This window comes from Fulmarus glacialis, unplaced genomic scaffold (assembly GCF_000690835.1).
Source record: "Fulmarus glacialis isolate BGI_N327 unplaced genomic scaffold, ASM69083v1 scaffold36214, whole genome shotgun sequence".
Taxonomy (NCBI): Eukaryota; Metazoa; Chordata; class Aves; order Procellariiformes; family Procellariidae; genus Fulmarus; species Fulmarus glacialis.
The window spans coordinates 2482-16707 of NW_009209420.1; the positions used below are offsets into that span (position 1 = coordinate 2482).

Genomic DNA, 14226 nt, shown 5'->3' on the forward strand with positions numbered 1-14226 from the left:
TTACTTTGTCTCAAACTGAATGAAAATTATATTCCTGATTAAAAAAAATCTATAAACAAGTAAAGAAACAAGTTAAATTATAGTAATGGAAGAAGTGAGGTCTGGTTTGAATTAAATAAATTGACTGTTCTTTAGGTATGAGATCAAGGGAAAGGATTTACGCTCCGAGGTAGAGAGACATAGCAAAAGGGTTTGTATTAATGGGGTAGAGGATCGGTGCAGAGAGGGGACCAGAAGACTAATCTGTGGAAGATTTGGAGAGGGTTGACGATGATAGTGCAGTGTCGGTGACAGCAGCGGGAAATCGGTGGCACTAATCTGTGACGCTGGGGGAGGGAGGGGAAGATCCTCTGTGCGCCCTGTCCTCTTGAGGAACCGGATCAACTGGGTGATGTGCAGGAGGGAAGGTTATGGTATGCAGAGAGGGAGACTAGCGTGCAGTGTGACGAAATGGAAGAAAGATTGAAGTGGCACGAGGGGAGAGAGTGATGAAAAAAATGAAAGGATAAATAAACACTCCAGGCTGGAAAACAAAAAAGTGTTACTGGAGAGACCTGATGTGAGCTAGTTTAAAGCACAAAATAATTCTCAATGTGCACTGCAGAAAGTTGGAGTCTTTCTAGGAGATTCTTGGGGTTTTTTTTTTTAGTCATTTGACATAAATGTGATTGATAAAGTGCAAATTTTGTAGGTGTTCTCACAGGGCCTTGTCGATATGGAACGTTTGCTTTCCTTTATGATCAGTCAACACCTCTTCCTCTTTTCCTGGCTATCATTCATGGTTAGTTTTTCTTGTCAAAAAACCTACCATTATACTTGTGACTGAAAATCAGTGAAAATCCCAAGAACAACTATTGAATTGACAGGAATTCAAATATAAAGTCTCTGCTAGTGTTCACAATCTTCTTGTCCAGATAGACTGTGGCGTTCTTGTGTTTTAGTGTACGCCATCTGTTTGCGTTAGGATTTAACTTTTTCTGTTGTGTTTGTTGCTTTTTTCCCCCAAGAATTAATTGAGAGGTGGCTATTGCTAAAAACACGAAATTTATCTGTGTCAGTTACACCTTTCAACCTATGGCATTAACTTTTGTTTTTTTAATGCAGGCTTTTATTCATAGTGTTCACACAATGGTTTGAATCAGTTTTGCGATATAAATGGCTAAATAGTCAATATTAGTGCTTCAGCTATATCTAGAACTAAGGCAAGACTGCCCACCTGTAAAATTCCTGTGACTTTTAATCTCCCCTATCTAAAAATAGCATTTTAAATGTGTTTGTTTAGACGTGAACCACTGGCTCTCATCAACCTCAAAAAGAAAAATGAAGAAACTGGGGAAGAAGAACTTGCCTCACGCTTAGATCACTGCAAAGCAAAAGCCACCAGGCACATATTCCTTATCCGTCATTCTCAATATAATTTGGATGGCCGGGCTGATAAAGACAGAACTCTGACCCCACTTGGTATGTATTACTAGAAGCATCGTACTTTGCATTTTGAGAAAATTGTTTTTTACGTGCTGCTGTCTTGATGAGTACAGGTCAGTAACTCAGCTCTGTTCTGGGTCTCACTGCCAAACCTTATTCCACTTTCTGGATCCTTTGTGGCAGAAAGATGTCATGAATAAGTTTGGTTTTTCCGTTTTTGATCCTCTAAATCCAAAGATGAAAACGTGCTTTACAGAGTTCTAAACACACTCACTTGTAAAGAAACTTCACAAAGGAAATTTCCAATTATCTTAAGGTTGCTTGAGCAAATTTTCATGCTAGCTGACATAATTCCCCAAAGCTAAGCTTTTAAACTTAGCTCCATGACTAACTTCGGGATAGATTTCTCTTAAGAGGTGGCTTGTGTTTCTGTTAGTTAATTTGCTGATTTATTAAAAAAAAAAAAAAAAATTACCCCTGACTTTCCTTTCAGTTGGAGTGTTTATAATTAAATACTTTTCACTTTTGCTACTAAGCACCGTTTGTGGGAATACTGCTAATCAGTTACATGAAATGAGGATAACTTCTGTCTATGTTAATCTTAATTCATTGATCCTGTGACTAGGTCTCAAATGTTAATTAGTATTATTTTAATAGTGTACTTAAAAAGCAGTGGACACTTTCTTGATTATATGTATGCCAACACTGTTTTGAGGGGGGAAGAATTACTGTTGTGCAGTGCTGCTTGAGGTTTTGGAAGCCTTGTGCCAAATGTTTAATATAAACATGGGGTTTTTTGCCCCCAAGTCTTAATCACCAGTGTGCAAACAGGAGTGAAATGCTAATTTCAGGACTAAGGTGCTATCTTAAATTGGTAACAAAGTATAATCTTAATCCTGTCTCATCCTGTGCCTTGGGTAAGTTACTTAAACTGTCTGTTGTCTTTTCACCTACCTGCCTGAAAGATGGAATAAAGCCTTCCCTAGGATATCCAAGTGCCGTGGTTCTTAACTGTTCCAGGTGATGTTGCCTTTGTGAAAAATGCGCTGTCGGGTCTGAGTGAATCTGTTTGACACAGTCTCCTCTTCCACGCTCCCCAAACGTAGAGATGGCAGCACTATCTTTTGTCGGAAGTGGCTCCCTTGGGATGGGGCTAGCAGGGATATTGAATACCTTAGTGGAAGTCTCTGAATAAGTTTTGATATATGTATTTTTTAATTAAAAAAAAAAAAAACCCAACTAATTTTTCCTGCCGATGGAAATATGACTTGAAATTGTCCAGCCAATAAGTTTGATTTGAATAAGTAGTGAATCTGGTAAAAATGTTTTCCAATTACTTTTTGAAAGGAGAAAAACTGACATCGATGGAGACCTTTTATGTCTACTGAACAACTTTTTTTGGTAGTTTGTGTGAGGCGCTTAAACGAGTGTCACCAATTTACATAATGAATATCATTTTTCAGGTCGAGAACAGGCTGAACTGACTGGACACAGGCTGGCAAGCTTGGGATTAAAATTTGATCAGATTATCCACTCCTCCATGACTAGAGCAACTGAAACAACTGAAATTATAAGCAAACATCTCCCAGGTAAGTGACTTCCCTTAATTTTTCGTTGTCTTCTGATGCTTAAAACGCTTCCAGTGGGATTCTAAGGTTGAGATGTTATTTAACCAACTTCCAGCCCTGTGTGAATATGTCTATATTTATAAAGAAACTAACAACCTTAATTCTGCTTGTTTCCATTTCATCTTTAAAAACACAAGAGGGATCTGCCCTTCTGAGTGACTAGCTGCTACCTGTATGTACTGCTGTGTAGCAGAACTCTGCTGGTTGCTCTTCACTTACGCATTTTTGTAAAGCAAAGACTGTCACCAGGATTGTCTCAGTCCTCGGTCTCAGGGGGAAATAGCGCAGGAGAGAAGAGGATCATAAACTCCAGTTCTTGTGGTGATGCTTGCTGGGTTAGTTAACAGGCCCTTCTTGCATGCTGTGCTATCCTATCTGCAGGGGAAGATGTAGCCCACTCACAAAGGTGTAGGGATTTTTTAATGTGGGTGCTTTGTTTATACAGGGTTTTGGGTTGTGTTTTATTGGTGTTACTTTGTTTTATTGGGGTGTTTTGTTTTGTTTTGTTTTGTTTTCTCCTGCAACTAAGACATACCAGAATCTAAACTAAAGATATTTGACTATATAAAATTCTGTCTAGTATTTTAGCAGATATTCAGGCATGACTAGCTGAAGGTCAGTTTTCTTAACCGTTCTGTGTTTGTTTTCTTAAATGTGCTGCTTCAAAAAAAACCCTCCAAAACGAACAAAACAAAAAACTCCAAACAACCCCCCAAGCCCCAGAACAAACCAACCCCCCCCCAACTAAACCATCTTTCCTTCCTCAGAGATTAAAATAGTAATATAAATATTAAATATCAAAAGTGTAGCATTAACATTAATTAGCATTAATTAGCAGCAAGCATTAACTGACATACAGCTTTAGGTTAACATCCTTGCAAGTGCATTTCTTCAAAGTACAGTAGACTGGGAAGACTCAAACTTGCTGTGCCAAGCTGGTCTGGCTGTTCTCAGCTGGAATAAACTTTGTCTTGCTGTGTTGGAGAGATTCACAGCCCTTGATAGGAAGTATGTAGATTAAAATGGTCTTCAGGAAGGGGAGGAAGACTTCCTTGAAGAAAGAATATGAAAAATGTATTGATTGTAGAGTTGTGGGCCTGTTTGCAGTAGCAGGTGAAGTAACAACTCCTTTCTGAATGTGTATTTAATATTTCAGGAGTCAAAAAAATTAGTACTGATCTGCTGAGAGAGGGAGCACCTATAGAACCAGACCCTCCGGTCTCTCACTGGAAACCAGAAGCTGTGGTAACTTTTTACTTAAAAGTTTTTTTTTTTCTGTATTTGTTTTGGTTTGGTTTTTTTAATATACTTTATATTGACTGTAGTGATAACTTGCAGTGTCTGAGCTGATGCTTTTCATCGTAGACCTTAGATAATTGCATACTTTCTCCTCCCCAATAAGTGTACAGAACAGTTAAAATTACTTACAATCCTTTAGTACTAGTTCAGCCTCAAGTGTGCATCCCGGTAAAGAGCTCTTTAGAAGACGCAGCCCATCTGCAAATGCAGACAATGGCACATGCTGCTCTGAGCTGTGTTTAATTCCAAACTCTGTGCCTTTAGCAGTATTACGAAGATGGAGCTCGAATTGAGGCTGCTTTTCGAAACTTCATTCATAGAGCTGATGCAAAGCAGGAGGAAGACAGCTACGAGATCTTTGTCTGCCATGCCAACGTGATCCGCTATATTGTGTGCAGGTATGTGTTGGATTGCATGGCCATCTGTGTTCTTTAAAAGGTCGTAGTTTTACTGAAATAGTGTTGGTGTATGGCACCGCTGCGCAAGGAGATGGGTTGATTTGGCTTGTCTGAAGTGGTTGGAGATCAGTGCCTGCATTGTGAGCAGCTGCTTCTGCAACTTTATCACAGGATTAATTTGCAGATAGAGGACAAATTTGAAAATTAGAACACTTCCATTCTAATTCTAAAGTGAAAATGGCTAAATTGGTGAGACTCGAAACCTTTTTGTACATCTGTACAGTCTCTTTAATACCATATGCTTCTGCTTCCCGTAAACCTGAGGACAATGCCTGTGTGGACTGTTGGAAAAGACAACAAATAGAGCATCTGACTGGATGCGTCTTTTTGAGGTGACGTGAATTTGATCTTACATAATGAAAGATTCATTTAGTTTTGGGAATTCTTTACTGATGGAAATTTTCGTATTATGTTCAAGTTGTATTAGTGTGTTTTTGCAGTGACATCCAGTATTGGATTAGAGGGGAGAGTGGATCTTTCCGCTAACATCAAGGTTGTTCATGAAGGAGAAAACAGTTCTGGATCTTTGCCTTCTCTGTATCCAGTCAGCTGAGTCTGTTTTATTCCCCTTCCCTATCAACAAAGCACTGTCTGTGAGATAATTTGTCTTGAGCAGGACAGATGTGATTAAACTTTAATCTGATCAATACCTACAACAATTTCAGTTAGCTTTATTTAGCTGAGCTAGTTAAATGCTAGCCCGTCTGCTCTGTGGACTGCTTTAGAGCTCTTCAAAATTGCTATACTTAAAATTATTGATCAGGTAAACAGAATATTCTTTCCTGTGCCAAAAGAGATCATCTTGCTGCTACCTAGGCTTTTTCTGAAATAGCTGTATCCTTTTTTTCTTTGCTGTTTCTTCCCTCTTCTTTTTAACTTCTCTTCTGTGCCTTCCATTCCAGGCTATCTGACACCACAACTGAACACAATCCGTGTAGCGTTCCCTTTGAATCTAGCTTGACTGTAGCTGTTACTTAGTTTCTTAACCTTTCTAAAAGACTGTCATAGAGCCAAAACCAAGTTATTCCTCAGTATCTGAGGCAAAAGATGTTTGAGACAACTTTGTATTTTCTCCAGCTGTTTACTACAATTGATTGAACTCCTCAGGCTATTCAGTTAAGAATTTTAGAATAGCTGGAGACTAGCTGTGATACTGTGTTTCTACAAAAAGCACAAGGTACTTTTTCTTGCCACTTCTGGGGAACAATACAGCTGATGGGAGGTAGTTCTGGTGAATTTCTTCCATAGGCACATACTGGCAAGTAGAATGAATCCTCTCTCGCTACCTCTTCTCTGCTGTCATTACGTACCTACCCATGTTGCTAAGGCTAAAATAGTGCATGGAAGTGTGCTGCTGTTTGCCATTACGCCGTTGGTCTGCGGAGGAGGCCCCTTGGGGTGGTGAGCCATCTTCTCTACTTGTCCTGAACTGCGCAGGGTTTTGTGGCACCGCAGTTGGCTCAGTGACCACCTTGAACCTATGCCGTCTATCGTCCTGTTTGTTACGAGGTTGCTCAGAGCGCTCCCAGCAACCTGACGACGTTAGAGCTTCTGCCGTCTGTCGATTTGAATTAATCCTGTCTGCAATAATCATACCCATCTGCTGCACTCTGCTTATGCAAGTGCATTGTTGGCACTGGTCCAGTTATCAACGCTGCATTTTCATATCAATTGCATAAGAGAAATATTTTTTCCAGGGCTGACTGTGGGAACATTTGCATGCAAGCTGCAGAATGACAAACAATTTTCTTTTTTTTTTTTTTTTTCCTTTATCTGGAACAGAAGGTGATGCTGTGAGCAGCATGTTAATGTAAGTGTTTATGAATGAATAATTTATTTATCTTTTTTTTTTTTTAATAGAGCATTGCAGTTCCCCCCAGAAGGCTGGCTGCGAATGTCTCTCAACAATGGCAGTATAACTCACTTGGTGATACGTCCAAATGGAAGAGTGGCACTTCGAACACTGGGTGACACAGGTTTCATGCCTCCAGATAAAATCACACGCACCTGAATGAGCGAAACTGATGGCTGGCCAGGAGCTGCCTCTAGTCTCTTTGCACTAGTACATGCAGCTGCAGTACCACTAGATTATCTGTTGTGTTGGGTTGGGGTGTGATGCTGTCTTAAAAATGTCCTTTAGCCCCTCGCCTCCTTCGTACATACTCATATCTGCCTTTCAGTCCAGAAAAGAAGAAATCTTTAGAAGCCTAAAGCTGCCCAGTCCTCCAGTATTCCCCAAAACTCAAAAGCTGAGCTGTGGAATACAAAGAGGTTGAATGTCTGTGTGCTCAGCAGCTGCAAGAGCACTGACTTCCTCCCTCCCCGCCCCGTGAAGGTCTATAACCAAAGCTTGCTCCTGTGGATATTTTTCTCGTGCAGGAAAGCCAGTGGTGTGGGCACTGGAAGGAACAGCCTTGTGTCACACTGCAGCTAAAACTGAAGATGGGCCAGCTTGTTTCAGCTCTTGCAGAAGAAGTGACAAACAGGGTATTCTGCTGTTCAAAGGACAAAGGGATAAGGCTTCAGTTTTTGTAAGCTTCTTGAGGATGTATGTTTATGTTGTGTCACTGTTCTGCTCTGCCCCCAAAAAAGCTCATGTAAACTGTGCCTGGCGGTTGTAAGCATAAAGCAAAGAGGTTACAAAAAAAAAAAAAAAAAATTTGCCTCAGAGCTGTGGTGCTAGAATTAACCGCTGCTTTTATTAAATGTTCCTCCATCCTCAGGAAGAAGTACTTTAAGCTATTCTGAACAATGTTTTTCAGTCTCGTAAAGCCTTTAACTAAAGCTTGGTCTGTAGAAGGATGTAGGGATGAGTTTGTAGCAGTAAGATGGAAGGAAAGCAGCAATCTTCCGCAAGTGCTTCCAGTTACTGACTCTGGCATTTTTGAGGAGCAGCGTCTTTCATTTCTGCTTTCTCCCATTGCTTTTTCTATGTCGATACCTTGCTTTTAGAGTAGAGCAAGATCACCACTGAGTTCAAGGGAGTGATACTTCAGGTCAGAGGTTCTGCAGTATTGGAGCAAACCGCTGCTTAAAACTACTGTTGCCTGAATGGTGAAAAAGTATCATCTGTGGGGGTGGCTTTTCTAGGCCAAGTGCGTAGTAGAGACGTCAGGCAGCATGCTTTAAGTGGCTCCTTTGTGCAGCTCCAACACTGATGGACTTGTTCTAGGAAAAATGCGGGTGGATGAGAACTAGGGTTCATTTTTGAGGGAGGGCTCAGAAGCATTTCATCTTAAGGATGTTTGCTAGGCGCCCGAACCGGTGTAGTAACTTAGCTCACTTCATACCTGGGATGTTGAAAAATTCCACCATATGAATAGTCTGCCTTGGTGACAGAGCACCAGCAAACAAACAGAAATGACCTGTTTGACTGGTTCTCTTATCACCAAGAATGTTGATGAGACCCTGAACTCGCTCCTGTCAGAGCTCTATGAAGCATAATCATGGCACGCAACCTAGCGAGACGAGGTTTAATGGCTTGTTTGCTACAGGACTGCTGCACCAGGATGATTTCAAGGAAAAGGGGGCTAGCGGGGAACAAAACATGATCGTTGTGTAGTGCAGTTGTGAGGTAAGAGGAAACCGTCATGATGTTCTTCTCATTGATGCAATGAGAATAATTTATCGGGTTTTGTCTATTAACTTTTTAAAAGTTTGGAATAAAATAACTGGTCTGTCTTTCTTTCTTTCTTGCCTCTTCAGTTGAATAGTTGTATGACGTCTGCTGTAGAACGTATGGCTGAAGTGCTGTGCAGTGACGTGTGTGTGTTTCTGCCAGCTGAGCAGCCTTTGTGTCCCGTGTTGCCTGGGGCAACAATTCATTTACGAACTTTGTCCTTTTAACTCCAAATATCTGAAATGTGAACTTGAGAGAGGAGCTAGCTCAGAGTTAATTATCCTAATCTACAGAAACACGGGTGCGAGCGCTGTAGCACTCAGGAGGGGACCGCCGCACTCTAGTCACAGTCCTTTGGATCTTGGCGTTTTGGGAGTTCAAGGGCTGTCACTTACCACCACGTGGAACAGGAGCACCAAAGCTGGTAAGATGAATATTCTGTGCATTTTTATTTCCGTGTGTGCGCGTACACGTACCCTCTCACGTACATACCCTTCTACACCCCATGCCAATAAACAGGTTCTTGGTGGGCAGCCAGAGGACACACAACCCCTCTTTGCACACGTACAGAAATCAACGATGTTTTCAGTGGCACTTAAGTTGTGCGTGGGGGGAAGTATGAAATTTAAAATTAAGTATGTAATTGTTACAGTATTCAGGCTTCCTGTCTCTTACACATTTTGAAACTGTTCTTCACGTCTTCAGTGGCATAATCCAAAGTCACACAAAAAGATGCATGCAGTTGCGTTAGTGCAGCCTGGACAAATTAGTAATTTGCCACGTCATGGTTATCAACCCAGCTACTTACGCCATAAACTAAACACAGTGTGACACTTTTAGCTACTCATTTATTTTTTAATAGAAAGCAGTGTAACTCTGTATTTTTAACATGACACTTGGCTAATCAAAAAAAACCCCCACAACTAATCTTCTGCACCTTTAAAAGTGAACTTTTGGCCAGGAAGACACCATTCAAGCAATATCAAGCTGATTTAGAGTGTCTCCACAGGCTCAGTGTGGAAGAGCTTTCTTCACAAGCACGAATGATCAAATCGCTACATAAATTGCTTTTTTTTTTAATAGCTGAAGTAAATATGTTGTTAGAAAAATGACACCTTAAGATGCAGTGCAACTGGACTAATGCACATTATATTAAACACAGTTAAAAAAAATTTCTCTTGACCGAACCAAAACAAAATTACAAAGTGAAAAGCAAGGGTTTGGGGGTGGAGGTCTGGGGGGGTGTGTGGTGGTGGTGTCTGTCTACATGTACGTACCAGTAATATACATTTAAATATTAAAAAAAGAAAGCAAAGCATAATAAAGGTAAAAAGAACTAAAAGGAAGAAAGTACTAGAGCGTTAGCATCAGTCTCCCGGCTCTGTAACAAACTCCTATCAAAAGGGCAACGTCACCACGTGACAGCTCAAGGAGGACCAGGGTGGAGAACAGCAGCTGCACGCACAGCAACTCACCACGTGAATTTGGCTTTAACATGGTATTAGGCAATTACTCATCCTCTGAGTAATTTCTCCAGGATGACACAGACATCATTTACATTAAATTATTTAAAAAACCAAAACTGGACAAAAAAAAAAACAACAAACAAAAAAACCAAAAAACCCCAAACCCTTTAAAGTAAAACTAGGAATTTGGATCTAAAAAAAGTTGTTTGAGACCACGGAGACTGCTGCATCAAAAACCAGACTGAAGAAAAAAACACACCTAATGAAAAAGTCAGTTAACGTACTTGGTAACAGCAAGTGACATTTGTTTTTTTTTTTTAAAATGTCTCTTAAAGAATGATACCCCCCCTGCCCACCCCCCAGCTAGTTGTCTGGAATAGCACTGAATGACAGTCAGTTGTGTAAAGTAGCTCTTTGTAATGTACAGCTCATTGGAAGTAGGCTTAATTATAAAGAGCGAGCTAAATAAGCCTTTTTTAAAAAACAATCTCTAAAATAGGAATGCTCTCCCACAGCGGAGAACTATCCCACCAAATAATCAAACTGAGAGAGAGAGAGAGAGAGAGAGAGAGATTAAAATACGTTCCGTTCAGAAAGCTCAGAAGAAAAACTGTATTTTATGTGCCCATAGTAAGTGGATGCCACTTTTTTTAAACTTCTAAAAGAACAAGAATTTAATTAAAAAAAATATGTTACAAAAGGCACTATTAAGCTTGCAAACGCATTAAGTGCAGGTTTTTAGGTTTGTACCAAATCATGAGCCTACTGAAGGGTGTACAGTTTGTGTACGGAACAGTCCCTCTGCAGCGCAACAGCCGTCAAACCTATCGAGCTCTGTATTCTTAAATCCGGCCCCAGCCTCTGCAGCGGCGAGGCCCACAGGTGGGCAAGGGGCCGCTCCCGCACTTCACCATCCCCCCGACTTAGCTCAGGCGCCTCAGGCGGTTCCACGCTTTCCCACGTACTGTGCGGCAGCCCTGAATCCAAATCCATCCCTTTTTGCCAGCACAGCCTGGGCAGATGTTAATTTTCTGAACAGATCTATGCTGTAACAATAGATAGAGTTTTTCTTTTTCTTTTTTTTTTTTTTCCTTTTTTTTTTTTTTAAAACTAGAGAGCTATCAACACTAGAGCACTCTGTTTCTGGAAGCCTTCTTTCAAGCAACAATACAACCATTAAGCTTGCTACGGAAAACCGTCTCGAGTTTTGAAAAGAATTCTTCAATCTCAGCGTCGTACTGTCGAAACAAGTCATTCTTACAGAAGGCTAAAGAATAAAATTTTTGACTGCTGTAACAAAAACTCATTACCACATCAAGACTGGAGACATAGTAAAAGCTTAGATTTCAATAAAAATATTTTTAGTCCTTATTCCTCTCTCTCTTTACAGTTGGGAAATAAGGAGCCACATCACGGGTCACTGGCTACCACTCTAATATATTACAAACTAGACCATTAAGGTATCTTGCTGGTAGATCTGCTGAAATTATTGCTGATGTGCTTTTGTGTAATAGCTATTAAAATCTGCTAATGTTAACAGCTTCTGTGGGAAAAAAAACAGCTAATTTTAATATATTTTGTTTTTAATCTTCAAACTAACATTTAAAGGAATACCGGTAATTTCTATAGTGCCCCTTTACTAAAACGCTCGGTATATCACAGTGTTTTTAACAGCCTCAGAACAAGCAAAGAAAGACTCAAGGTTTTCTCTGTAAATAGGTGCATACATACACACATATATATAGGTGAGAGAGAGAGTGTGTGTGTGTATTCAACTGTCTAGACCCTACTGCTGGCTATAAACACTTACTACTGTCTGTTTATGCACAGGGTTTCGCATTCATACTCAGAACTGCAAAGCTGTCCTTACCCAGGCTTTGTTTTAGGCTTTTCACTTTGAGCATTCCCCCTGCAAGTGGAAGAACATTTTACTTCTTGTCACCCATTTCCTCTGGTAAGATTCCTGTTTACGGATGATGTGCTTCCTCCAGACTACCCAAGCAAAAGAAATGCAGCTGAGGGCTAAGGGGTTCATTTCAGCAATGACAACGGGTGACAATACCACCACCGGTTCCAAGTAAAGGTTCAGCTCACTGCTTTACTGGCAACAAGGGTTAATTCATTGCTACGGGACAACTGCACTGACTGTCACTAACTTCTTGCGTATCGCCAGTAATCTTATCTTCTATACATGGCATAAAGACATATATTCCATTTTCTTTAACATACAGTTGTCCTCAATTGAGGAAAAATAAATAGCCAAGTACAAACCTCATGTCACTTCAGTAACATCATTGTAGTTTTTTCCTCCACTCTAACAATGAAAATATAATTGAAGTCCCAGGAAGATGAATCATATTTTAGTGGGCAGGAGGCTCTGAAAAATAACGCAGTTTTAACAGAGCATGGTTGACGCAAGCTGGACTGTAGCGCCCAGGACTCCCGGCGTCCGGAGAGAACGAGGCGGCATTGCCGTATTTTCCTGGGCTTCCTGTTAGGGGACTACTTCTTCCTGAATTAGAATACGCTGAAGCACTTGGAAGGCCGGCAGCGATGGTTTGGGACTTGGATCTTGCCTTCAGCGCTGGACTTGGCCAACTGAAAGAAAAAACACGTCATTTTGCATTTTGTTAAGAAAACCGCTTGTAGATCTTAGAAATGATGCACCAGCAGAGAAGAATCGGAACGGCTAAGAGACAGGTCTGACAAGCAACAGGGACAGCACAGTATATTCTAGGTAGACATGCTGCCTCATCAGTGAGATGTCATTTGCTCCAAAACGGCCATTAAGAAAAGAAACGTGTGCTTGTGAAGCACCTGGAAGATTTTAGTCCATTGCCCCACTAGAAAAGGGCATCAAGATGAAAGCTGACCTGATCTCAGTGCCGCAGCTATTCTGTGGCCGAACGTGATCCCCCCGCTCCTTTTTTGAAAATAATCTCGGTGTTGCCACAGAAGCAGTATCATTTTTCTGTATCGTATCAGATTTTTTCTTAAATCAATGAGAACTAGGATCAAAAATTTCTTTGAAAGCACAGCAAGATATTTCCTTCGTTAAATTAAAAACCCTTTTCTGTAAAAACCTTTTTCTCTCCATTTTATCTTAAGCAAGGCAGAATGACCAAAGGTTGATTCTAGCGTATGAGAATCATCCCTGTTCTTTCTTTTACATGCGAGGCAATTTCTTAAGATGAGCCACTACGGAAAATATGCTATAAGCTAACGATATTTTATAAGGTTTTTAAAAATAAATAAATACCACCCCCCCCGCCCCCAAACTACGAAAGCTATGCACGCACACAGCTTACTTAAAACCTTTTGAAAAGAATTTTCTTCTGACAGACCTACTGTATCATTAGGTCTGCTTTTTTGCAGTCAGAATCCCACATACCTAGACACAAAGTGATCTAGTGTGTCATTTCTTCGCTTTTGGCAGAGGTAGCACTGCAAAACTAAGGAGGCTGACAGAGCAAGCCTTGGCATTGTCAAGTAATTAGAGTAATCGGTTTTACTTACGTGATTCAACAGCCATTACACCTAAAAATCCTGTGTTAAATTTTAGCACTTTAGAAGAACACTTTGGACCTTTCAGACAGTGGAATAACAATGAAAAAAGCCTAATAATGAGCCTATTTCTTTCAAAAAATTAATCACAAAAACCAGGAGATGAGAGAATTTGACTTCGAAAAGCGAAGCGGTACAAGGACACCGTATCAACCAGGGATATGAAAATATGTCCCTATTTCTACTCCCCTTTAAATCACAGAAAAATCTTAGTGAGCTTCATGTTTTTTCTAAAACTATACTTGATGGCCCTACTTCAGCGCACTGTCTGAACTACAGAGACAAAAGAAAGCTGCTTTCTAACCCAGCGCTTGGCACTGGGCAGCATCTCTCCTTCCACTTACCATCTGCACTTCTTTCAGCCCTGTCACATGTTGTTTCAACTCCTTCCACAACATTCCTCCTGCTCCAATCTCTGCTAACTTAACACAGTTGCGCTGCTCAGCTGCTGGTTGCCAACTCCTACTCTGAATTTTGTGGCCAATAAAGCCAGTCAATTTTATTTTTAAATTTCTCACAAGCTCTGACAGAGCTTTAAAGGTTCTGGCTTTAAAGCACGTTTTGAAAAATTAACGTTTAATATCTGTGTTGAGAACTTCTTAGGGGAAATAGTTCTCATAGTAAGTGGAATTTCATGCATTTAAGAAAGCTAGAAGAAACAAGAAAAAACCAGAAGTCAGTACAGGTCATTTGATGGCTTTCCGTTCCTGCTCCCTTTCCAAACTGCTGCGTGGCACTGGGTCGTGTTTCTTTTCTGAGAACTTCAG

At 40.5% G+C, this 14226-nt stretch overlaps 2 protein-coding genes across 2 annotated transcripts in view; one reads left to right on the forward strand and one right to left on the reverse strand.

The window, feature by feature from the left end:
- Window positions 1-1282: 1282 nt before the first annotated feature.
- On the forward strand, window positions 1283-6991 carry PGAM5 (phosphoglycerate mutase family member 5; the record flags this gene model as incomplete). Its single annotated transcript, XM_009576817.1, has 5 exons — window positions 1283-1461; window positions 2889-3014; window positions 4210-4298; window positions 4617-4750; window positions 6671-6991. Coding segments are annotated over 5 exons (679 nt in total), but the record flags the coding sequence as incomplete, so codon positions are not given.
- Window positions 6992-12255: 5264 nt separating this feature from the next.
- The window catches only part of ANKLE2 (ankyrin repeat and LEM domain containing 2), a 13972-nt gene continuing 12001 nt past the window's right edge, over window positions 12256-14226 (reverse strand). Inside the window, exon 12 of the mRNA XM_009576816.1 lies at window positions 12256-12493. Within this exon, the coding sequence (XP_009575111.1) occupies window positions 12256-12493 (238 nt within the window). The remainder of the gene's footprint in view (window positions 12494-14226) is intronic.